Below are 27,143 nucleotides of genomic sequence, written 5' to 3'. Positions count from 1 at the left end.
CTGATATTTTCTTGGTTATTTACGAACCGATTTTATTTTAAAAAAATGTGTTGAATAGACGATAGAAGACCACATCCAAAACTATAAAAAAAATACAGGGTGCTATTAAAAAAATTAAAGTTAGGGGTTGTAACTAAGGGATGAATATTTAGGGGATGTTTTTTTGTACGCCTTATTAAAGGGTATTACAAGTAGAATATATCACTTTTTGTCCCATTGCAAAATCTCTATTCGTTTAAGAGATGTAGCGTGGGTAAATTAGTCTGGGACACCCTGTATAATATGATCAAATTATAATTAATTTTTAACGTCAAAACTGAATTTACTGTTCTCCCAAGTCCCTCCATGATCATTCTCTGAAGACTACAGAGTATTGAACAGTAACTACTGATATTTTATCTGGTGGCTTCCATGTGTCTAATGTACATTGGATGGATGACAATATAGGGTAACCAGCTGTGGCACACCAAAATACCCCTCCGAAGTCGAATATAATTCTTTCACGACTTTTTTGATTTTTAGGGATGTAATGCTTCTCTTCGGTTCAGAGTAGACCATAGAGCCTCTCTTTTACTCCTATCTGAGTACAGGGAACCAATATTCGTTGGAATTTTTACCTACATAAATAGACAGGTAGTGGGATTGAAGCTTAGATTCCCCCTCGTCTTCTCCTAATTCATCCTTCGTTTGCTTTGCAAGTTTTAGAAAGCACGGATTCGGGATGTTTACCAGAACTTTGTTCCAGTAGAAATCTTTAGATTTTCGGATCTAAAACTGTTAACTTTTTTAAGTAGATGTCGCTACAGCGTCTGTAACCGAATAATTTGTATAATTCGGCATTGACAGACAGCTTATTTTCTTTTCGGTTCAGAGTAGACCATAGAGCCACTCTGGTGATCCCTAAAGAGAGTGAAATGTGCGTAAGAGGATACCTATGAAACAACTTAAAACATAAGGTGTATTTCATTTTCAATTTCAATATAATAATAATTGAACAATTTGCACAAGCTAACTTCCTCAAATAATTTCCGAACACTTTAAAAGGCCAACTTATAGACTAAAAATAGCAATAAAAAGCATTTTCTAAAAATTTTTTCTCCTAAAGTAACGATGTTGACATAATTGTTAGTAAATTAGTAAAAATTAAAGCGTTGTTAACCAGCACCTGCTTAAGAACAAATTTAAAATCCTACCCATTTTTTTCTTAAGCCAGTCTTCTGGGAACGTACAAAACGTTCCCGTGGGATCGACGTCTCCGAGCCTCGGAAGTTTACTGGGTCTACCGAACTTGCTCCTCCATCTAGATGCCGCTAGCTGACCTTTAACGAACACAGTTCACATTTAGCACAAAGAAAAAATAAAATGTGCAAAAAAAATAAAAATAATAAAAAAAGTGTACAAAGTTATGCTTTATATTGGGTTATTATTAGGCCGCATATGAAATGCCTCCCAAAAAAGGGTTTCTTACCTGTCGCTAAAATGGTCACATACGAATTGCCTCCCAAGCTTTAAATAAATTACATGCTTCTAATCTTTATGTGAAGGTGAGACGTTGCCACATCTTCGTCCCTTTGTAAGTTTTTGGCAAAATTGGTATTTTGTTATTTAATTTATTTTAGTTTCAACCTTTATGTAGTAAACATTATTGACACTAGGCGGTATTTATAAATTTCAACTAACTTATACATATGCAATTAGTTTTATAACCATTATAATATATTTTAAAATAACCATTACTTTTGGTTAGTAATAATTTAACAAAAAATACAAAAGCATAATAAGTATTTTATAGATTTATTAAAAATAACATGACAAAAAACTTATTTGGAAAATATTACAAAATGTGTATAGAAATATAAAATTACAAAATATTTTTCCTAAATTTATATGATACTACTTTGACAAATTCTAATCTCTTTATTTTACATTCTCTTAATTCTAAAATTTTTTCATTTAAAAAATTTATTTTTGCTGAACTTTCCGCAACAATTTTTTTTGGGTCCAAACAGAATTCATTTTAATGTAGGTATTTATTTGAAATTGTAAAATTATATCAATAAAATTATTAATGTTAGGATGAGGGCAGTAGAAAGAAGAATCATACTTGGAATGAAAACTTTCGCATGGATTTGTGGTTCTTTGTAAGTATGAATAGTGTTCATCCCAAACTTCATCCCTTTTTCACATCCCTGTGTTTTCACAAATGCTTTGCAGGTTTTTTTAGTACATGTCCACCGTTTTACTGTATCTTTGGCCAACATTTTTTGAAAACCGAATATAAACCATCAATTGATAGTAAAGGTTTGCCCTTTTGACTGACACTTATCGTTGATTCCATTATTTCGGATGTTATGACAAACACAATTTGATCTTGAAATCGACGAACTGACAAACTTGAAATAGACAAACTGACTGATGCAGGAACTAATAAACTTTCAAGAATTTATACAACATTTATGCCTGGTTGCACCAACAAATCTTAAGCTCCAGCTTAGCCCAGCTCTGCTTCTAGATAGGGCCGCTTTAAGTCTAACTTATTTTGCACCATAATTTTCGATTTTTATCGATCCAATCTACGTGGCAATCCATTGTGACAAGCTGAAAATTAATCTCAGGCTCAATGGTGTAACGCCTATATTTCGTAAGCTGAACTTAAATCACCTCTTAAGCTTAAGATTTGTTGGTGCAACCAAGCATTAGCCCATTAGCACAATTTACAAAAAAGAATATAAACAAACAAAAAGATTAAGGTAAAAGTACCTATTCATGGAATCGTTAAAGAAGAGATTAGAATCGGAATTGGAATTACCCAGAGAATATAAATAAACAAAAAGATTAAGGTAAAAGAGCCTATTTATGGAATTAAAAAATGGACTTATAAATGTGGAAGAGATTAGAATCGGAATTGGAATTTCCCAGAAAAGCTGGATATTAGATTGTCGGGTAACAACTTTCTTTTCTAAAAAGAAATATGTCCTGTGAAATATTTACGTGAAACAAATTTTATGTACACTGCATTAAGAATTAGAAAAATCAAAATAGATAGATACTACCTATTTAAATTATGATTTGACAACATTGTGTCATTATACAGAGATTAAATAGACAAAATATCAGCGTAAATGATTAACGAAACGGAGGAATTGCGATTGTACCTGGGAGGCATTTCATGTATGAAAATATTTACCTGAAAAAGTGGGAGGCATTTCGATAACGCCGTATTATTATTGTTAAAATCTAGCTAACGAAATAAAAAATGTGCTAAAACAGCGGTGTGGCATATGTAATTATATTAGATAAAATAAGCTATATTCGATATATTAATAATTTCAGTAATATTCTTGTTAAAATAATTATTAAGGGGATGGGTACGTATTTTCGGCTGCAATGCTATTCAAATGGGGATTCATTTTTTTCGAATACTGAGAAAACTAATAAGTATTTTTGAAAAATTTAAACTCAGAATGAAAGATTACGTTATTGTCGAGGGCCGAAAGTCTCTGAAAACTTCTATAATGTTTATTTTAATAAGTTACAGGGGCGAAAAACTAAGAGAAAATGTAGTGTGATTTTTAATTTAAAATATCTCATTCAAAAGAAACTTTTTATTTATTCTAAGTGACTTTCGGCCCTCGATAATAATTTAGTTTTTCATTCTGCGTTTAAATTTTTTAAAAATATTTATTAGTTTTTTCAGGATACGAAAAAAATGGACACCATGTCCGTGGTGATATTATCCAAAACGAACATTCGCTATCTTTGTCATACAACGCAATGAGTCAAATAGAATATGATGACAAGACAGTGACAGTTTTAAATATTTGTCATGGCATCGGGAATATTTTGAGTTGTTGATTAAATAGTATTGATAGTGTATTTGATAAATAATTGATTTAAGACGTGAAATTAATAAAACGTTATTTATTGTTTATTATTTATGGAAGATCCAAGCAGAGAATACATCAGGATATATTCTGTGATCCAAGTATTTTGTTGTTAAAAATGTTCAAAATTGTAAGCGTTCCATAGTTAACACTATATTATTAAAAAATCACATTTAACACTTTTCCGCTTTTCTCGATTGAGTATTAGTTTTTGTTGTACATATAAATTATTACAATCACTGAATACATAGTTAGTGAAAAAATTATCACATTTATTAACTGAATTAATAATTTGCAATTATACAAATAATAGTTATCCAAGAGCATTCAAAAGCCATCTCTTTAAAGTTGGTGATGCCATTGTCCGGTAGAATGAGATTCTAGTAATGTTTACATATCCATTCATACCAGTGTGGAATTTACTACACGTAATTTGCCGTGTAAAGACAGAAAAAGTAGGGATAGCCGTAAAATATTTGCGAATTATGTACAGATGGCCTTAAGTATTGCAAACAAAACAAAATGTGTTGTTTCGTATATCGGTCATAGTCTGTAAACATAATCTAGCCTTGCCCGGTAGTAACCTTGTACTTGCAGTAAATAGGGCTTTTCAGCGATTCTCATTTGTTTTGAGCTGCTGTCATATGTCGTATATTAATATTATACACAGAATATACAGCATATAACAGAAGCTCGAAAGAAATGAAAATCGTTGAAAAGCCCTATTACTCTAAACATCACTTTCAGTCATTGAAAGGAAAATGTTTAAAGGGAAATGCAACATGTCGCCTGTCAAAATTTTCAATGTGTTTTAAATGTATTCATTTTTTTCGAATCCTGAAAAAACTAATAAGTATTTTTGAAAAATTTAAACGCACAATGAAAGATTACGTTATTACCGAGGGCCCAAAGTCCCTGAAAACTTGTATAATGTTTATTTTAATAAGTTACAGGAGTGAAAATAACAGAGAAAATTTAGTGTGATTTTTAATTGCAAATATTTCATTCAAAAGAAATTTTTTATTTATTCTAAGGGATATTCGGACCTCGCTAATAACATACGTAATCTTTCACTCTGCGTTTAAATTTTTCAAAAATACTTATTAGTTTTCTCAGGATTCGAAAAAAATTAATACATTTAAAACACATTGAAAATTTTGACAGACGACATTTTGCGCCTTTCCCCTTAAACTCGGCATGAGAAACAGAATAATATCATAGTTTTTTTTTTCGAAGATAGAGGCCGTCGCGGTCATAATGGCCGACTGATTTATCCTAAAACCCACGTCATCTTACCATTAAAGTAGTGAACTAGTGATGTAGTGTAAATAAATAATGTGTCATTTTATTCTATATTTATTAGTGGAGTCACTGAAGGTGGATATGAGCTATTACCTCCGATTTCGTTCAACCTCCATCGATTTGCATGAAAATTGGTGAATGGTTAGAGGATACCTCAAGAAACAAAGGTGACATGGTGGCAACTTCCGCTTTTACTCTGGGGGTGAAAAATTATTTTATTAAAAATAACCCCATAATTAGATAGGGGGACAAATTCTAAGCAAAATTTGTTATACAGGGTGTCCCGGAAAATAGTGCGTTCCTTTAAGGTATGGAGAGAATACACAATTTGGAACAAAAAAGTCCTATACCATTTTTTTCTAAAGTTAACCGTTTCCAAAAAAAAGTTAACATTGTTTTCCATATACCTGTATTTTAATGTTTGGAAATTTTAATAAACTGGCAACATCGTACGCACTACGACATAATAACATAATAAGAACTCGTTTGTGATTGTGATTAAAAGTATTTAAAATAATCCAACCTAATAGTAGGTAATACTTATGTATTTACTATTTGTTTACTAAAATTATTTTCTTTTGAAATGTATTGAAATACCTATTGCATAATTTTAAACGAATTACACATCTTTTAACATAAAAACACATCTTTTAACTAAACTAGTATTATGTATTTAGTAAGGTTTAAATGGGTTGAATGCTGAGTATTGCTGAGGGCTTTAACTGAATTACATAGTTTTAATAGTTTACAGTGGAACTTAAATACACCAGATAATGTCTCAGTAATTTGTTTACTTGTGAACTGAAATAACTAAGTTGTACTTACTTGAAAATAATTAATATACCGAATAGATGTTTCAAGTAACCTTTCACAAACACCATTCATAGGTAATAACATAATAGGTAATACACTCACTATTCGAAAACATTTTCGGCATTGACACTAAATAGGATTCTTTAAAACTATCTGTTTACTATCATCTTCTATCTATTTACATGGGACTGTCTATGCTTAAATTTGCGTACCGCACATAGTTGTCAGATTTAAATTTGGATACCAAAATACATTTTAATTTTTTGGTCAAACGGTTGCATTTAGAAAAAAATGTTATAAGAGTTTTTTGTTCTACATGGTGCCTTCTACCTATACCTTTAAGGAACGCACTATTTTCCGGGACACCCTGTATAAAGTTATTAAAACAAATCAAAACTTTTTGAGTTATTAAAGATCAAACATTTTAATTTTTCCTAAGAAAAATGCATGTTTTTAACCGATTTTTCATAGATAACTCAAAAACTATAAGTTTTTACAAAAAAGTTATAATTACCAAAATTGAAGCTAATAAAAAATGAAATAAACTCCTTACTATAAAACCTCTTAGTATTAACTAAAAGTGAGTTATAGGTAATTGAATGCATATTTTTTTCGGCGAGTACCCAAATCTAAGTATTCAAGCTTAAATTACGGAAAAATGATGCATTTTATAACATAAACTTATTAAACATTTGTGAAAGTACTTAGAAATATCAATCAAATGAGATCCCGAACAAGTTAATAGCATTAAAATTTATGCTCCAAAAATTTGTCAAACTTTATCTTCTAAAAATTTTTCCAAAAAATGTTATCGTTTTTTTTTTAATAACTCCGGTAATTTTTAAGATATCAGGTTCAACTAAAAACGGTTTGTAAGGTAATTCCAAAGGCTATTAAAACGCGTTGAATTTAATCTTTTAAACCCCTTACTTTTTCAAAAATCAAAAATTAAATGGCCACGGTTACATGGTTCTCGCAGCAAAATCTAAGATTAAACGTTTCTATCTCGGTTATTTTTCACCCTACAGAAATGGCAAAAAAGGTAAAATATTTTATATAGAAAAAACTAAAATTTAGTTATTTACCATTTTTTTACATATATTGAGTATTTTTACACTTATTATCAAAATAAAATGAAAATGACGATAATTTTAAAAGTTATGATTTTTATAAATTATATTTCAAAAATATGCATTCTAAGCTGGTGAAAATTGTTAAAATCATTACTTATGCTAATACAAAGAAATTTTTTTGTAAGGATTACTACAAATTTTAATTTTTGTGGAAATGGCGTACGCTTTATTTTTCACTTTTTCCTAAAAGATTCGAAAGGGTTCTCTTAGTTTCATCAAACTTGCTTAATTTTGATGCTATGAACTTCTTCTGGAGCTCATTTGTTAGGTATTCTAAAGTACTTTGATAAGTGTTAAGCAGGTATATTTTATAAAATGCATCGTTTTCCCGTTATTTAAGCTTGAATACTTAGCTTTGAGTACTCGTCGAAAAAAAATATACATTCAATTACCCATAACTCACTTTGAATTAACATTAGTTTAGTACTTTGAGTAAACAGTGTATTCAATTTTTTATTGTCTTCAATTTTGGTAATAATAACTTTTTTGTAAAACCTAATAGTTTTTGAGTTATACGTGAAAAACAGCTTTGAAACATGCATTTTTTTACGAAAAAATAAAATCTTTGATCTTTAGTATCTCAAAAAGTATTGATTTATGTTAATAACTTAATATAACAAATTTTGCTTAGAATTTCATCCTCTATCGATTTATGGTATTATTTTTAATAAAATAAATAACTTTCACCCCAGAAAAAGGGTGGCATCCACCCCCAGGGCAAAAGCGCAAGTTGGCATCATGTCACCTTTGTTCCTTGAGGTATCCTCTAATTACTCACCAATTTTCATGAAAATCGATGAAGGTTCAACGAAATCGTAGGTGAAAACCTTCAGTGACTGCACTATATGTATCTCCTTCATGGAAACGTGATAATAAAAACAGATCTAGTTGATAATAAGAACAGATGTGGCGGTAGGCCCATCGAGAACCATCAACGATCTTTTTATACGATATGACAACCCTACCATCTTTCCATAAGATATGGCAGTCCTGCCAGGATCACCATATTATACGATGTGGCGGTAGGCCCATCGAGATTCAAATAAAAATAATAAAACTATATTTGATGGAAATCTCGCGTTTAATTGATCAAAATATGAGTGAACCACCAAGTGATGAAAATACTACACCGAAAAAAAAAATTCACCTCAATACTAAAACAGCACAATGGCCAAAAATCATTTATCCTGCTTGTAAAAAAAATCCAAAGGGCAACAAATCTAAATCTAATAGGATGGATCAAGATTATAACAACCATATTCAACAAGTCGCATATGATTCAGAAATATCTGAAACCGAAGAGATAAGTATTTCGATTGCTCCCAAAAAAATATAAATTATATTTATCTTCATTTAATTAAAACTAAGTGATAATATTATTAATTACTGTATCGCTAAGTACTTTTAATTTCAAAAATATTTAAAATTTTGTTAAAATTAAAATAATAAAGTTTAAATTAAAAAAACAAGCATAAACTTTAATACCCCCAAATTCCAAGTTTTTATTCGCTGGGAGGGTTGATTATTCGATAGAACAAAGATGTCGTGAAATGGAAGAACTACAAAGAAAACATGACGAGTTTAATATACATAAAAAGCTTAAAGAAATTATCTACACTCAGGGAAAAAGAACCCCTCACTTATGAGAAACTCCAAAGGTAAAATAATTCTCGACTTGGATGAAAAAAAGGAAGAATGGACTAACTATATAAAAGAGCTCTTCCTGGATACGAGGCCACCACTTAACACCACAAAGTATACGAATACTGGTCCTAGTATTTTAAAAGCGGAAGTAGAGAAAGAAAAATTTATCAAACAGAGCAAAAATGGGAAATCTCCAGGCCCTGACCAAATACCATCAGACTGGCTCGAACTTCTGGATGACGACAATGTCTCACAACTAAAAAACATTTATAAATATACGAGACTGGAATGATGCCACATATATGGTTAGAGTCTACATTTATTCCACTCCCAAAAAAACCTAATACATCATCATGTAAAGACTTTAGACTAATTAGTCTCATGAGCCACTCGCTCAAGCTACTTCTTAAGATAATTCTTAATAGAATCAAGCAGAAATGTGAAGAGACAATGGGAAACAAACAATTCGGTTTCAGAGAAGGATTGGGAACAAGGGAAGCTTTGTTCTCAATGTTAACATTACTTCAACGATCATGGGAAGTACAGAAACCAATTTACGTCTGCTTTATAGATTTTGAGAAGGCGTTTGATAGAGTTCAACATGATAGGTTGTTTGAATACCTAGAAATGATTGGAATAGATGATAAAGATCTGAGACTTTTACAACATCTATATTGGAATCAAGAAGCTTCTATTCTGGTAGACGGCAAAGAAACAGACAAAATTTGCATTCAAAGAGGTGTCAGACAGGGTTGTGTGTTATCCCCAACTTTGTTTAACGTATACTCAGAAATAATTTTTAATGAAGCCTTGGAAGGAGAATGTGGAGTTCGAATCGGGGGAGAAACTATTAACAACATCAGATATGCAGACGACACCGCGATCATGGCTGAAAATATCGAAGATCTTCAATTCCTTATAGATCGAGTCACTAGAGAATGCTCCAATAACGGACTTAACATAAATGCAACAAAGACAAAGTTACTTGTAGTTAGTAAACAAGACGTCGGCCCTATGCAACTAATTGTCAGTGATGAATCAATAACAAAAGTTAACCATTTTAAATACCTAGGATGTTGGATAAATGAGACACTAAATCCGGATGAAGAAATTAAAACTCGTATAGAAATTGCAAGAGGAGCATTTATGAAACTTAGATCTATTCTGAGCAACTCTCAGCTGAACTTACAACTAAGAATTAAGTTCCTAAAATGTTATGTGTATCCTGTATTACTATATGGATGTGAAACCTGGATCATGAAGGTTAACATGATGAACAAATTAGAAGCCTTTTGAGATGTGGTCGTATCGTAGAATGCTCAGAATATCTTGGGTTCAACGCATTTCAAACAGAGAATTTGAACAGAGTAGGTCAAGGCGAAGGTGACTTAATGAAGATGATAAAAAAGAGAAAACTTGAATATCTGGGGCATATAATGATAGGTAGCAGATACAGGATGCTGCAGTTAATACTCAATGGAAAAAGCGACGGAAAAAGAGGAATTGGTCGAAAGAAATATTCATGGCTCCGAAACCTTCGTCAATGGACTGGCTTATCAGCAGATCAATTGTTACATGCCGCACAAGATCGAGAACGATATCGGCCAATTGTTATGGAAGCTACCCACGCCTAAAAATTTGGGCACGGTACTTAAAGAAGAAGAAGGGAGGGTTGACGTGGAGGGGATATGATATTTCTACAGTGCTTCTCATAATGGCACATATTTTAAAAATTGAAGGACGGTCTTGCGTACATTATAATAAGTTTATTTTTTAAAAATGATACAAAAATTACATAGGTACAGCAAAACTGCATATAGCAGACAATATGCTTTTTGTTTGTAAAATTCTAAATCAACATAATTTATCAATATGTTTGTTATATGTTACAATATTTTGTATAATTGGAAAAGTAAATGAACACAGCAGCGATCGGATAAATATTTGTTGTTGCACCTCTATAATAAATTGGAAAATCGGGAATTAATTCCATTGAAATACACTACGGCCTAATCAAAAAGGACGAAAATTGTGACAAAAAAGAACACAATAAAATAAGGTTACCAACAAAACGTAGGCTGAGTTGAACCATATAATCCAGTAAGGGCACGTTCAAATGACAAGCGATTAACGCGCGTTTTAATTAACGCAACGCCCGTTAGCATGTGAACGGCCTGAATAAAGTGTATGGAAAATGTATGTAGTAGTCGCGCGTTTGGTTAACGATCTTTGGTATCTTATTTGTTTATTCCCTTTATTGTACATCTGATTATTTTTGTTTTTATGTTGACGTCGTTGTTCCATTAAGGTCACGTTCACATGACAACCGCTTGTCATGTGGACGTGGCATAAATCTAAAATTTCCTCAGTCATCCTTTGTTTCGTTACGTATCTTTCTTTGTACCTTTACGTTAAAATCTCCCATTAATAATTGTAACTTTCTGCGTTTTAATGGATTGTAAAATATTGTCTGTCTTCGTAGAAAGTTTCAATATGGTTTGTCCACAGTTATGAGCATAAACTTGTACAATGTTTATTTTGTGTTTATTCTGGTTTAATCATCTGAGTATAATTCAGTTAAAGTCTGGAGTCTAGGGTGAAATTTACTTCCGCTTCTAAGCTTCTAAGATAATAAATTTGGCTTTTTGCCGAGCTTTCTAGGACTCCATCACTTTCTGTGAATGTAAGTTTCTGTTTCTATTTGTTGGATTATTTGGTACAGGCACTCTATTGAACCATCCATTAGACTACTGATAGACTGTAAGCACCCCTACAGCTCGCAAAAATGGAAGTATGCCTTGGAACAGAAATATAATTATAAAGGTTTGTATAATAGACCAGGGCGCATCTGTAAAAATATTAGTACATTTGGACGTTGCGTTGAGAGGTGACTCATATTTTTTGCAGAAATTGCTTGAAAATAACTCATACAATAATATTTGAGTTATCCTCCCACTCAAAAAGGTCCGGAACATTGTTTAAATAATCAAAATGTCAAAAAATGAAGGAAAAATTCGATATTTTTCTTCGGTTTTTGATTATAACTTTAAAAGTATTCATTTCCGAGAAAAGTTGTACTGACATAAAAGTTGCGTAATTAAATTTTCTACAATATAGGATTCGTTAAACATTTTAAAAATTGTCACCCTTGTTGCAAAATAGCAATAATTGCGAAAAAACGATAAAAAACAAGTATTCGCATTTTACGTTTTTCAACCATTTATGCTACACTTAGGACTTTCATATTTTACCAAGAAAAACTTTATCATATAAGAAAACAATACTGTGAATTTCATTAAGATCAGTTTAATAGATTTTGCAAAATAAATTTTGCAATCCAGCTTTCGCAAAAAAAATTCATTTTTTCAAAATGTTGCAGGACTGAAAATAAAGCAGACAACAAGTTAAATTATTTTTTATGTACAGAAGAATACTGTACCTTTCATTTGCAATTTGCAAAATTAAGATCGGTTAACCACTACTGCGTCAGGATGTTTTTTTATCTAAACATTATTTTTTTGGTGCTACGCGCAGGACAGCGGATAGTTTTCTCTGATTGGGCATTCCAATGACCTTTGATAATGATTGATAAATTTTAATTTTTAGTACATTTCGATATAAATAAGTAAATTTGTTTATTGCAAAATGAAAACACATTTGAAATAATACCTTTTTTGGCAAAAACTTTCTTTGTTCATATATTTTAAATTTTAAGTTAGAGAATAAAAGTTTATTAGTTTTAAACATATGCAATTGTTTAAACAATATTTCACAAACAATAGTCAAATTAGTTTGATTTTTGTGGAATTAAAATATTAAAATACAACAAAATATAGAGTAAGAAAATAATATATTAGATAAAGATTGGAAGAAATTTTGGTGGAAATCAACTTGTGTGAATCGAACACCGCTGCCCTGCGTATAGCACCAAAAATTAATATTTATTTATAGACAAGGCGGAAACGGCGGGTTCGTTGGGAAAAATATTCCCATGAGATATTTTTGCATAATCACATTCGTGAGACATCCCAGAATAAGGTTCAAGAAGTCGCCCACGAGAAAAGTGGGCCAATTTTTTTTTAACAATTTTTTTTAAGCAAATTGCAAAAATCAATATTTTTGGCCTGGAATTTTTTTTTAGGTTTTTTGGACCATTCTGGACAAAAAAGGTCTCTTATAATTTTTCTCTAAAGTTGATCTTTTTCGAGTTATAAGCAAGTTAAAATTTGAAAAACGCGAAAATGGCCATTTTTAAGACTTAATAACTCTGTCAAAAATTATTATTTTGAAAGTCAGAAAGTGACTAAATCAAAGCTTAAAGTCGCCGCTACATGATCCTGAAGAAATATGTGTCATTAATTTACTACTAAGCTGTTATTTTTAATTAATAACGATGAGTGGTTAGATCGTATTGACGCTGCTGTAAATGTGAGTGAGAGTAAGATGCACAATTGGACTGCTGGAATGGCTTCTCTCTCGCACTCAGCATTTACAGCCCCGCACACGTGCATGGCGCTTATTATTATTACTTAAATATAACAGCTTAGTAATAAAATAATGACAAAAATTTCTTCAGGATCTTATAGGGGGGCTTTAAACTTTGATTTAGTCATATATTGACTTTCATAATAATAACTTTTAACCGAGTTATTAAGCCTTGAAAATCGCCATTTTTCGTTTTTTTCAATTTTAAATTGCTTATAAGTCGAAAACGATCAACTTTAGAGAAAAATTATAAGAGACCTTTTTTGTCCAGAATGGTCCAAAAAATTAAAGAAAAAATTGTTCAGGCCAAAAATATTGATTCTTGCAATTTGATTAAAAAAAAATTGTTAAAAAAAAATTGGCCCACTTTTCACATGGGCGACTTCGTGAACCTTATTCTGGGATGTCTCACGAATGTGATTATGCAATAAAATCTCATGGGAATATTTTCCCCTTTGAACCCGCCGTTTTCGCCTTGTCTATTAAAAAAATTCCTGATGCCGTGGTAGTTAATGGATTTTAATTTTAAATTTTAATTGCAAATGAGAGGAACAGTATTCTTCTATACGTAAAAAAAATTTCAACTTGTTATCTGCTTTATTCTCAGTCCTGCAACATTTTGAAAAAATGAATTTTTTTTGCAAAAGCTGGATTGCAAAATTTATTTTGCAAAATCTATTAGATCTTAATGAAATTTACTGTACGGTTTTATGATATCATAAAGATTTTCTGGGTAAAATATGAAGGTCCTAAGTATAGCATAAATGGTTGAAAAACGTAAAATGCAAATACTTGTTTTTTATGTTTTTTTTTTTCGCAATTATTGCTATTTTGCAACAAGGGTGACAATTTTTAAAATTTGTAACCAATCGTATATTGTAGGAAATTTAATTACGCAACTTTTATATCAGTACAACTTTTCTCGGAAGTGAATACTTTGAAAGTTATAATCAAAAAACGAAGAAAATAATCGAATTTTTCCTTCATTTTTTGACATTTTGATTATTTAAACAATGCTCCGGACATTTTTGAGTGGGAGGATAACTCAATTATTATTATAGGAGTTAATTCCAAGAATTAAGTTAATTCTCAACGTCCATCTCAAAACAGATGCGCCCCGGACTATAAGCCATGATAAGCCTCGTTTTTTCCTTCTCTGAGCTATAGAGATGTTGAAAAAGTATCTATTCGTTACAAAGTACTCGTTAATTACGAATACCGAAAGTAACGATTACTGTACAGAGAGGCAAATCGTTATTTTGATTAATTTGATTACTCTGATTACTTCGATACTTCGTACCAATCGTATCAGAGCGAGTAACGACTATTGTATCTACTTTAATTACTTTTATTACTCTGACTACTTCGTACCAATCGTATCAGAGCGAGTAACGACTATTATATCTACTTTGATTACTTTGATTACTCTGATTACTTCGTACCAATCGTAGAGCGAGTAATGACTATTGTATCTACAACCAGTACACTTGATTACTTTCTACCAATCGTATCTCAGCGAGTAACGGACGGGACCGGTATTTTACGAGTGTTATCGAATATCGCTATCGGTATGAAGCGTTTTAAGGGTGTGAGGACTTACTGAGAAATACGATTCTCGATATGATTACCGGTACTCAAATACAAAAGTAACAAAAGTAATCATAGTAACGAATACTATAAATGATTACTTTATACAAAAGTAACGATGTGTAACGAATACTCAAGAGTAACTATAATCAACATCACTACTGAGCTGAAAACAGTTAATCTGTAGAAAGACCTAATTTTGTACCGATTTTCGTTGTTATACCCAAAATGTACTTAATTTTTCCTCTCAAGTTACAGACGTACATTTTAAGAGAAATCACCCTATATCCGGTACATTTAAAAAAGTTGAATATTTCTGTATTCAAATCGTTTAAAACGGTATACTGTTTTAAGTCATAAGGTGCCTTTTATATTCTCTCTAATTTAATGGTTCGCTTTATACAAATGAATTGCATATAGAAATGTTTCTAATATTTATGTCTCAGGTTTAATTAATTTGTGACAATGTATCTGGGACCCCGATGGACTTCCCTTGGGGCCAGCTCCTAATGGATTTGCCCTTGGGACCAGCTTCTGATGGACATACTCTTGGGGCCAGATGCTGGCCTGCACATTTCGTATAATAATATTCGTAATGTTAAGTGTCTTTGCTAAAGTGCATATAATTTTGTTTTACTAGTTTTGCATATTTATTCAAAGTAAAAATTGTGTTGGGTTCTTGTAACTATTTATTGTTTTCCAAAAAACAAAGATTGTAGCAAGTTTCGCTAAAATCACCAGTTATATTTAAATCTACTGATTTTTATAGCATTTTATAACGAAAATAAATTAATTACGAAATTATATAAATACGATTATTAATAACGAAAAAACAATAGGTAAGAACTGCGCCTGATTATATCAAAGTTTTCTTAATAAAAACGAATTCAACACTATTTTGTACATTTTTCTTCCGTATTTAAACTAATCTTAACCTTATCCCATGAATCTTTTATATACTCTAACTAAATATATATAATATTTCAACATGATTGAGTAATAATTGCATTCATAAAATTTGTATTTAGTATTTCCTATATTCAATTTCCATCACATGCGAAAGACAATATATTTTTCACTGTATCATTCCTATAATAACCAAGCTCAATATCAAAATCATTACTTAACCCAACCCTTAGGAATAATTCCCACTAATGACTACCATCCCCAACCCTTTAAATACAGTGTTGGACAATGAAAACCAAAAGCTCTCTCTGATTTTGGTTCCCGTAAAGAACAGACGCTTCTTCCCCTCTCACTCTCGATTGGCGTCTACTATAGAATATACATTTTTTTTGCTGTTAACCGTCGCGTCGGCTACCTTTTCTCCTTTTGAACAATTAAAAAGCAAAAGTGACGTGTACACGTGAATCCGCTAAAGACACATCAATAGCATACGGAAAACCACATCGTGTGAAACATTATCAGTTAAAACCGTATTTTTGCTTGTCTTCGACAGTGTTTCAAATATTGGGACAATTTGTTAATAACTATCTCAGCACAGCAGACCGTTTAAGGGTCGATTTCTCATACCTTCCTTAATCTATGGTTCAGTTGAACTAGGTTCACCGGTGAACTTCGGTTTTGTTTGGAATCCGTTTCTCATTGTGAGTGCACGTTCTACAGCTTTTGAGAAATGCCAATAGATGGAAAAAGGTAAAAAACTATCGCCATTTTGTACGACCATTTTTATGCTGTTTTTGAATAAAGTTAAATTTAAGTATTTGTAGTCAAATAGTCATTTTAATAATTATAAATAAATGTTATAAAAACAAAAATAATGTTATCGTTTATCGTTAGGCTTAATATAATAAAATAGCGTTTCGTGTTAATACAACGCATGCGTAATCCATGAAATCATCTGAACTGGGTTCTGAAACATGATACAATAAATTTAGGAGATATGACACCAAAGTGTTTCAAATTCGTTCGGTTCTGCGCATGACGTCAATACGTGGATACCATGAACGTTATCCTATGGATAACATGAAGAGTGGAAGCATTGTGGTAACAAAATTACGGATTATTTATGTTAAATTTCTTTTTACGAAACGTAGTGATAAAGTAATGGATATAAACTTTTGTGAATTATGGATTTATTGAAGATAAAATAGGCAAATGTGCACTTAAAATAGTGATGTTTTCATTAAAATTATTATCACACTAACGTAATTATGACATTCACTGAATACAATGAGAAAAACCCTATTAATACCTACTAAATTTCAATACTTTCCGTTATTAAAAAGGTTTTCGCATCTACATCAGTCCCGTCTTTGAGAGGATGTGGAATCTTATTTTCGTTAGAGGTTTGGTCACCACATATGTAACTTGTTCTGCAGTGGAAATTTGTGTGAAGGCTTTTTAGTTTTATCACACTTTCTTAGGTTATATCTTCCTGTTTCCATATCTACCGATTCTTTTATGGACATCTTCACCATTCTGTGAGATTATTTCAGTATCGATCTCATTTTGTTCTAATTGAGAAATAGCTATATAATGGTCATTTTTAGAATTATTTTCTATAAGGAGGTATTGTAGAGGCAATTGAACTCGTTTCTTACAACCAGTTTAACCTGTTATATAAATAGCAGAAACAAACGACAACAAATGACAAAAATGTCGGGATCGTCACGTATTGACGTTACTTGACATTTGACAGGAGCTGCGTGGTGTCATATCTTCGGTTTCATTATATCATGTTCTGAAATCTTTGAACGGCCGAATTCCAGCGTTCAAGCATCGTTCAAGTTTAAACTGCCATCGGTAAAACGTGAATTGAGAAAGACGATTTTGACTTTAAACTGCCGTTCACTAAAAGTTCAGTTTAAACTGGAGTTGAACTCGATATGAGAAATTGGCCCTAAGTCAAAGCTTTCATCTCTAATCCAAAATAGGCAGAAATTCGTGAAATATACTACTCGCAATTGTTATAACAGTCAAAACATTTCATCCAGCATTCGTAACGAATAGACTACAAGATGAAGAAAATCCTTTAGACTGCCCTATAAAAAACATGTATATGTATCTACAAGCTAACGTTACTGAAATAGGTAGTAGAATCTTAAAAAAGTATACCTCTGGGAATAACCTTCAACGAATTTCATTTATCGTGTGTCATTATTTTATCATAAACGCTTCCTGTATATAAAATTTGAAAGACAATCTTCATATTATATTAATTAGTAACACGTATTAATCTGACAAAATTAATTAAAAACTATTGAGTGGTTCTAATTAAGCTGGCTGTTCGAATAATTCTTCTTCTTCTTTTTGTATAGACATGATTGTCTGTTTTTTCAATGTACCTCTAGTAAGTTGTCGTTCCATCGTTTTCGTGGTCTTCCCACTGATCGTCTTTCTATTGGGGAACCATCTCTCGCTGTCCTTACTACTCCATTTGTTGTCATTCGGCTTATATGGGCATTCCATTCGATTCTTCTGTTTCTTACCCAGTTATCAATGTTGTCCACCTTGCATCTCCGTCGTATATCTGTACTTCTAGCTCTGTCCCATAGAGTCTTGCCATCGATTTTTCGAAGGGTTTTCATCTCCGCTGTTTCAAGCAATATTTTTGTCATCTCTGTGTCGGGTCGTGTTTCTGCCGCGTATGTCATTATTGGTGTGATGATGTTTTGTAAATTCTGGCTTTCATTTCTTTTCCGACATTTTTAATTCTCCATATTGTGTCATTCAGGCAACCTGCGGCTCTGTTTGTTCATTCACTTGATCTTCCACTTCTGTTTCGAGCCTTCAGTAGCTAGATAATGTGATGCCTAGATATTTAAACTCCATCACTTGTTCTATTATCTGACACTCCAGCTTTAATTTACATCTTATTGTATTTGCTGTTATAACCATGCATTTTGTCTTTTTTTGGGGAAAATAATATCTCCATTGGCGCGCATACAAGTCATATTACCCGTATGCACGCCAAGTGTGAATATAAAATTCTTAATTGTATGTCAAAAAATGCGCAATAACTACCTCTTAAAAGCCACCAAATTTTATTTGCATATCTCAACCGGTTTTAGAGCAATAAATAAATCGTCAGTTTGTGAGAAAAATTTCAACACCCCATATCTCAGAAACGAGGCATTGGCGGACATAAGCTTATAAAGCAAACTGTCATTTCTTTTTCATATAGAATTACCCTTTAAAGTTTGTCGCATACCCTTTATTTTTGAAAAACATGGCTAGGTGTTATAGTACCTAATTTTTTTATTATCCAACATAAGCGATTGAATCAAAAAACAGAATATTAAGAAAATCTGAGTTGGGTTGGGTTTTAGTCTTTTATAAATGCTAGAATATTTCAAATGGTGTGGTGAACTTTGAGAAAAAAAACACAGTTTGATTGGTGCACCCGGTATACAATGACAATTTACCTGTCTAGCAACAATATTATTACAGCGATATTGTTAAAGAATAAGGCTATAACATATTAAAAAAATCACTTAAATTTGAGGACAGGTTTAGAAAATTCCAGACAAAAAAAATGACCCATTTTTAAGGTGGTGCGTTAATTTCTTGGAGTAGTGTAGTTTGTTTCTCTTTATGATCTAGTTTGTTGGATCTATTTGTTTATATTTATGTTGTTTTTCTCCTAATTTCCAAGTTTATTTTGCTTTATTTGTATGTTCTCTCTAAAATAAATTGTTAGTACTTTTGGACAGCTTTTTGAACCAGTAGTGTTTAATATATTCCTAAATTACAGGTAAGAGTCTCAAATTTTGCAACCAGCAGCCTATATACGTCTCTATCTTATTAACACGTATAAATCCGACAAAATTAAATAAAGACTGTCGAGTGGTTCTAATTAAGCTGGCTTTAATGATCTTTCATTACCTAATCGGGAATCAAAACCGATACGTCACTCAATTAAAATCCTTTCGCGAACTCGTTAAATAACCACCCTTTAACACATTATCCCTGGAGACACGAGTATCCCTCGGGATGTTGTGTGTGTGTGGGTTACATATAAAATCGCGAGCTACGTTCAGCATTGAAAATTATTCTAGTCTGATGGGATGTGACAGAATCGACGACAAGGAAAATGATAAATATCATTTTGTGAATATAAATTATCAATGTCGGATGTAGAATGTTAAAAGATCGTACGGAGGTGCCCTTTGGTTATGACGAGGGTGTAACGGAAGGGAAAGGTATTATTATAACGTAAGCCAACAAAAACAACCAACAAGTAATAATTGGACTCCCTAAGTCGTAGTTTTTCATCCAACGTGACCAGAACTGTATCCGAATATTTGAATTCTTCCTGTAAGTTTGCGTCGATTGATAGACGATTTCACTAATTTTGAGTCACTTTGCCAAAAACTTCCGGTCATACTTTTTAACCGAAAATCACATCAAAACTAAAAACAACCATAATAATAACGAAATTATGATAAAATAGTAGAGGGCCAGCAGATCGAAAGAGTAAAAAAGTACACTTACCTAGGAACACTTATAACAGGAAATAATGACTACACTGTAGAAATCAAAGTCAGAATCGAAAAAGCACGTTCTAATTTTATGAAAATGAAAAATTGAAATTGAATGAAAAATTTAGCAACAATTGAATTGTTAATTAAAAATTTACGGTCGCTATAATAACCACAATAATTATGATACATAAGAATAACTATGATTTTTGTATAAAAAGACACTGTACCTATCTAATCTACTTTACAGAATTGAAATTGGACCATTTAAGCGGCCTCAGGAATATTTTAAAATTATAAACAATTTTTTGGTTTATAAACAAATAGAATATCTCGGAAAATACTAAATTAAATTAAATCACGAAAACGGTATTGGAAAAAAAGCGACAGGACGCTTCTTTTAAAAGAAAAATCGTTTAATTGTAATGAGTGATTCCTGAGATACAACCGGTTAAAGTTGATCGGAATTTACGGGAAAGATATAAACAATAAGATTTCGAACCATCACCTTTTTATTTTTATCCTCTTTCTTCACACCAATTTTCATATCTTTAAAATAATCATAACATATATTATTATAATAAAAACTATCGATATTACGAGTACTCTGGGCTAATTAGCAAAATACAAGGAAAAGTTATTTACCAGCAATTTTATTGCTTCATGGGAAGCCGAGAAAATGCATTTTTTTAACGTATACCGATTTTGATCTTTGAGGGTTACATTTTCTCCAACCTAATTTTTGATTGGAATTTTGCTATTTTTGGCAATTTTCACACGTATTATCGATAGTTTTTATTATAATAATATATGTTATGAGTATTTTAACGAAATGAAAATTGGTGTGGCGAAAGAGGACAAAAATAAAAAGGTGATGCTTTGAAAATTATGATCGTATGGTTTATATCTTTGCCGTAAATTCCGGTCAACTACGACCGGTTGTATCTCAGGAACCACTCGTCATAATTAAACGTTTTTTCTTTTAAAAGAAGCGTCCTGCCGCTGTTTTTCGAATACCGTTTTCACAATTTAATTTAGTTTAATATTTCCCGAGATATTCTATTTGTTTATAAGCCAAAAAATTGTTTATAATTTTAAAATATTCCCGAGGCCGCTTAAAAAGTCCAATTTTAATTCTGTAAAGTACATTAGATAGGTATAGTGTCTTTTTATGAAAAAATAATAGTTATTCTTATGCATCATAATTATTGTCGTTATTATAGTGACCGTAAATTTTTAATTAACAATTCAATTGTTGCTAAACTGTTCATTCAATTTCCATCGGCTTCTGGAAATATAATCTATACGAAAAGGGCTTTTAGATTACCAAGTTATTTAATTATTGATTAACAAATACTTATCTAAAATTTTAGTTGAAAATTAAAGATTTTATTAGAAAAGCCCGCTTTTTCCGGGGAAAGTTTTCGTCGAAGTGAATCGGGAAAAACACGTCTCTATGCATAATTTAATTGCGGTGAATTTTTATTTGGGTGTTTTTGGTGTAAAGTTAAAATCTTTGGAGTTATAGAGCAAAAATTGAAAAAAACACGATTTTCGGGCGCCATTTTGTTTATAAAAAAAGTAGCACACTATCTGCGGACTTTGCATACCTATATTATTAATATATGGAATCATACTATTCGATTCCAGCAATAAAATTGCTGGTAAATAACTTTTCCTTGTATTTTGCTAATTAGCCCAGAGTACTCGTAATATCGATAGTTTTTATTATAATAATATATGTTATGATTATTTTAAAGATATGAAAATTGGTGTGAAGAAAGAGGATAAAAATAAAAAGGTGATGGTTCGAAATCTTATTGTTTATATCTTTCCCGTAAATTCCGATCAACTTTAACCGGTTGTATCTCAGGAATCACTCATTACAATTAAACGATTTTTCTTTTAAAAGAAGCGTCCTGTCGCTTTTTTTCCAATACCGTTTTCGTGATTTAATTTAATTTAGTATTTTCCGAGATATTCTATTTGTTTATAAGCCAAAAAATTGTTTATAATTTTAAAATATTCCTGAGGCCGCTTAAATAGTCCAATTTCAATTCTGTAAAGTAGATTAGATAGGTACAGTGTCTTTTTATACAAAAATCATAGTTATTCTTATGTATCGTAATTATTGTGGTTATTATAGCGACCGTAAATTTTTAATTAACAATTCAATTGTTGCTAAATTGTTCATTCAATTTCCATCGGATTCTGGAATTATAATCTACTCTAAACAATTACTTATCTAAAATTTTAGTTGAAAATTAAAGATTTTGTTGGAAAAACCCGCATTTTCCGGGGAAAATTTTCGTCGAAGTAAATCGGAAAAAAGACGTCTCGTTGCAGAATTTAATTACGATGCATTTTTATTTGGGTGTTTTTGGTGTAAAGTTAACATCTTTGGAGTTATAGAGCAAAAATTGAAAAAACACGATTTCGGGCGCCATTTTGTTTATAAAAAAAGTAGCACACTATCTGCGGACTTTTCATACTTATATTATTAATATATACAATCATAAGATTCGATTCCAGCCCAGCAATAAAATTGCTGGTAAATAACTGTTCCCAAAAATGGCCTGTTCTCCGATAATCTGCCCAGACTATAGTGAGATAACGTTTTTTGAAAGCTTAAACCAGATGTCCATAAGGTCACAATCTGGCCTACCTTTGCATTAAAATTGCCCAAAGCAGAGTTGATTTCATACTTCTTTGTGATTTTAAGGGCGTTTTGGCTCCTGAGACTGTCGGCCCTAGCTTATATATTTACCAACTCAGTTCAAAATAAAAGATCCTTACTACATCTAGGTTGTAGGTTGATCTTATCTACATCTAAATATTAGACATAAGCACAACACAGAGACTACTTGAATCGGCAGAGATCAGAATCCTAAGAAGAATTACAGGAAATACGCTAAGAGATCGAAAGAGGAGTTAGGACATTAGAAGAAAATGTAACGTATATTGTATAAATGAATGCACACTAAATTAAAAACTGGAATAACCACATAAGCAGAATGGAAGAGACCCGTGTGAGCAAAATAGCAAGAGATCAATCACCAATCTTTCATAGAGGTATCAAGAGAAAGAGATATTGCAGGAGCTTACCAATACTTAGCTCACGCTTCACTTTAATAAAAGTTAAATTAAAGTGAAGTTAAAATATTAATAAATTCGCCCATGGTTTTTTAAATCATGTACAATATACATTCACACTTGTTTTCGGTAATAGGCCCGGATCCCGCGTACCAAAAAAAGTTTATAAATAGCAAGCTGAAAATTTGTTAATACAAACTTTGATGTACGGGAACACTAGAACAGGGGAAGTTTTAATTGTGGAACAGATTACAGTTTTCGAACGTCAAACTACGAAACCGTCCCATGTATTTTGTCGGACAGAACTTCCAATTGATTTGTTACCCTTTCATTAAACTCTTATGTAAAAATCAGACTGCTATCTACCACCAATATAATTCCTGTCCTTGGACATGTTCTACGTGTCGGACTTATTAAAATGCCCAACATATTTGTCGGACAAACATTTTTTCATATATTATATAAAGTTTCTTCTTCAGGTGCCATCTCCGATACGGAGGTTGGCAGTCATCATAGTTATTTTAATTTTTGAGGCAGTAGCTGTAAATAGTTGTTTTGAGCTGCATCCAAACCATTCTCTCAGGTTCTTCAGCCATGAAATTAGTCTTCTTCCGATGCTTCTTCTGCCATCTATCTTGCATTATGAGTCGCAGGATGCCATACTTCTCGCCCCGCATAACATGTCCGAGATACTGTAGTTTTTTTTCTTTAATTGTAAGTTCAACTTCCTTCTCGTTACCTATTCTTCTCAGTACTTCGTTGTTCGTAACTCTATCTACCCAGGAAACCCTCATAATTCTTCTATAGGTCCACATTTCAAAGGCGTTAAGTCGTCTCATTGTCTCTACATTTAACGTCCATGATTCCACTCCATAGTATAGTACACTGTATACGAAACATTTTGTTAGTCGTACTTTAAGAGCTAATGTTAAATCTTTGCTACATAGGACCTTTTTCATTTTCATAAAATTAGAACGTGCTTTTTCGATTCTGACTTTGATTTCTACAGTGTAGTCATTATTTCCTGTTATAAGTGTTCCTAGGTAAGTGTACTTTTTTACTCTTTCGATCTGCTGGCCCTCTACTATTTTATCAAGATTTCGTTATTATTATGGTTGTTTTTACTAATTTTCATAAACTTCGTCTTTTTGATATTGAGAGAGAGTCCGTACTCCCTACTACACCTTACTATTTTACTCATGAGTCTTTGCAGGTCTTGTAAACTATCGGCTATTATTACTGTATCATCTGCATATCTGATGTTGTTAACTAAGACTCCATTTACTCTTATGCCGACTGTTTCATCTTCCAGAGTTTCTCGCATTACCTCTTCAGAATAAGCGTTAAATAATAGAGGTGATAGTATGCAGCCTTGCCAGACTCCTCTCTTTATTTCCATTTCTTCAGATGTTTCTTTTTCAATTCTTACTATTGCTCGCTGATTGTGATAGAGTTGTGTTATTAGTCTTAAATCTCTTTCATCTATGTTTTAAGTTTTCAGAATTTCCATGAGTCGATCATGTTTTACTTTATCAAACGCTTTATTGTAATCTATAAAACAGACGTAAAGAGGACGATTAACATCCAAACGTCGCTGTGTCAGCGCGTTGAAGGAGAATGATGCCTCTCTGGTACCCATACCATTGCGGAACCCATATTGAGTGTCACTAATATCCATCTCCAGTTTACAGTGTATTCTGGCGTGGATAATTTTCAGCAGAATTTTCAAGGTATGTGACATTAAGCTTATGGTTCGGTAGTCACTGCATTCTTTGGCATTCACTTTTTTTGGCAAACACACAAATGCTGATGTCAACATTTCTCTAGGGATGATTCCCGTAGTATAGATATCGTTGAATAGTTCTACTATTCTGTCCAGGTTTTTCTCGTTGACCAACTTTATCAGCTCGTTAGGTAATTCATCTGGACCAGCAGATTTATTGGTTTTCATAGAGTATATTGCCTGACTAACCTCTGATTTGGTTATCTCTGGGCCCACATCTCCGGTTTGGCTATCTAAGGATGTACTAGCTTCTCTCTGGTCATGAAATAGTTCCTCGATGTACTCTTTCCATCGTCGTAGTTTTCGTTCTGTCTCCATTATAATATTTACATTTTTGTCGAGCAATATATTTGAGGTTCTTCTATTTCCTATTCCGGCTAGTTCTTTGACTTTTTTATGTAGGTTGAAGTTGTCATATCTGTTTTGCAGTTCTTCTATTTCTTTACATTGTTTAGAGAAGTATGTTTCTTTAGCCTCCCTAATTTTTCTTCTTATTTGGTTTTGAAGCTGTTTATAGCGGGTCTTAGTGATGGTTTTGTTTTTATAATGGTTTTGTTTATACATATAATGGTTTTGTTTATATGAAGTTTGTTACTGAATAAACTTAAAAACAACCTGCTAGTTTTCACAATAATAAACTTGTCAGCATGACACGTTCCACAATTAAAATCTCATTCCACAATTAAAACCTCCCCTGTTCCAGTGTTCCCATACATCAAAGTTTGTTCGACTAGACACCATTAAGCTATTAACCAATTTTCAGCTTGCTATTATTCAACTTTTTTTTCGTACGTGGGATCCAGGTCTATAACTGTTCCACAGTGATGCACCTGGAAAGGTGCAGATGCAACATCCAGGATAAATGAATTATTTCTAATTTCTTATAGTTACGCCAGTGACCATCATAAACTAGTAATAAAATTTGATTGTCGCCTTGCACGTTAAAGCGTTAATTTTATTGAAGAAATTAGCACATAAAGTGATTCTAGCTAGGTGCGGCACTGTACGAGAACGTCATCGACAACGTCAAAGGGCCAACGCTTTGAAACATTGATTAGGACCCAGTTCGAAAAGGATCGGCGGTTCTATGAAAATGGGAACATTGTAAATTTCAAAAGCAAAATTTAAATAGCCACTCGCAGATCAGCTAAATCAACATATCTACAAGGATTGTTCTATAAATTCTTACTTAAAATAAAACAGATTTTTGACTGCTTATACTCGTTTGATCGTACAAATTATAGGACCATAAAACCACTCACAATGAAAATATGACAAAGTAATAAATTGATAGACAAATATGTAAAGAAACCGAAATATCCGATAATCAGCTGTGTCATCAGCGTATCGTATATTGTTAATTAACTCTCCGTTAATGTTCATACCAATATTTTGCTCTAGGAGCGCTTCCTTACATATTGTTTCGCTATATACAGAGAGAGTCTGTAAAGTGGAATAAATTCAATATCTCAAATACTAATTGTTTTTTTGGAAAATGCTCAGACCCGTCGATTAGTATTTCAAATTGTCCTTTTTGACATTCAATAATAATGTATACAGGGTGTCCCAATTTAGAGATATGACGTCATCGTCGATTTTCTTAAATGGCAACACTGTCATTTTGATAGCTAATTTGATAGGGTTTGTAAAGTTATACATAACTGCAAAATATCAAATTTTTATTCTCTACCATTTACAAGATAATAGAAAATAACAAAGTTATATCTGTAATTTGGAATATATTCAATAATTAAAATACTAACTGTTTTTTTGAAAAATGCTCAGACCCGTCGATTAGTATATCAAATTGTCATTTTTGACATATAATAATAATGTATACAGGGTGTCCCAATTTAGAGATATGACGTCATCGTTGATTTTCTTAAATGGCAACACTATCATTTTGATAGCTATTTTGATAGCGTGTGTAAAGTTATACACATCTGAAAAATTTCAAAATTTTATTCCCTACCAT

At 31.9% G+C, this 27,143-nt stretch overlaps 1 protein-coding gene across 2 annotated transcripts in view; it reads right to left on the bottom strand.

The window, feature by feature from the left end:
* The window catches only part of LOC114329927 (transmembrane protein 65), a 244,401-nt gene that overhangs the window by 166,438 nt on the left and 50,820 nt on the right, over positions 1 to 27,143 (bottom strand). Inside the window, exon 2 of one of the 2 annotated variants that reach the window (XM_050642629.1) lies at positions 1,194 to 1,319. The exons of the other annotated variant lie outside the window; for it this stretch is intronic. Within the exon in view, the coding sequence (XP_050498586.1) occupies positions 1,194 to 1,319 (126 nt within the window). The remainder of the gene's footprint in view (positions 1 to 1,193; positions 1,320 to 27,143) is intronic. 2 annotated transcript variants of the gene reach the window in all.

Source organism: Diabrotica virgifera, chromosome 2 (genome assembly GCF_917563875.1).
Source record: "Diabrotica virgifera virgifera chromosome 2, PGI_DIABVI_V3a".
Lineage (NCBI taxonomy): Eukaryota > Metazoa > Arthropoda > Insecta > Coleoptera > Chrysomelidae > Diabrotica > Diabrotica virgifera.
The sequence above is the reverse complement of the archived record's forward strand: the minus strand, read 5'-3'. Positions and strand labels throughout refer to the sequence as shown.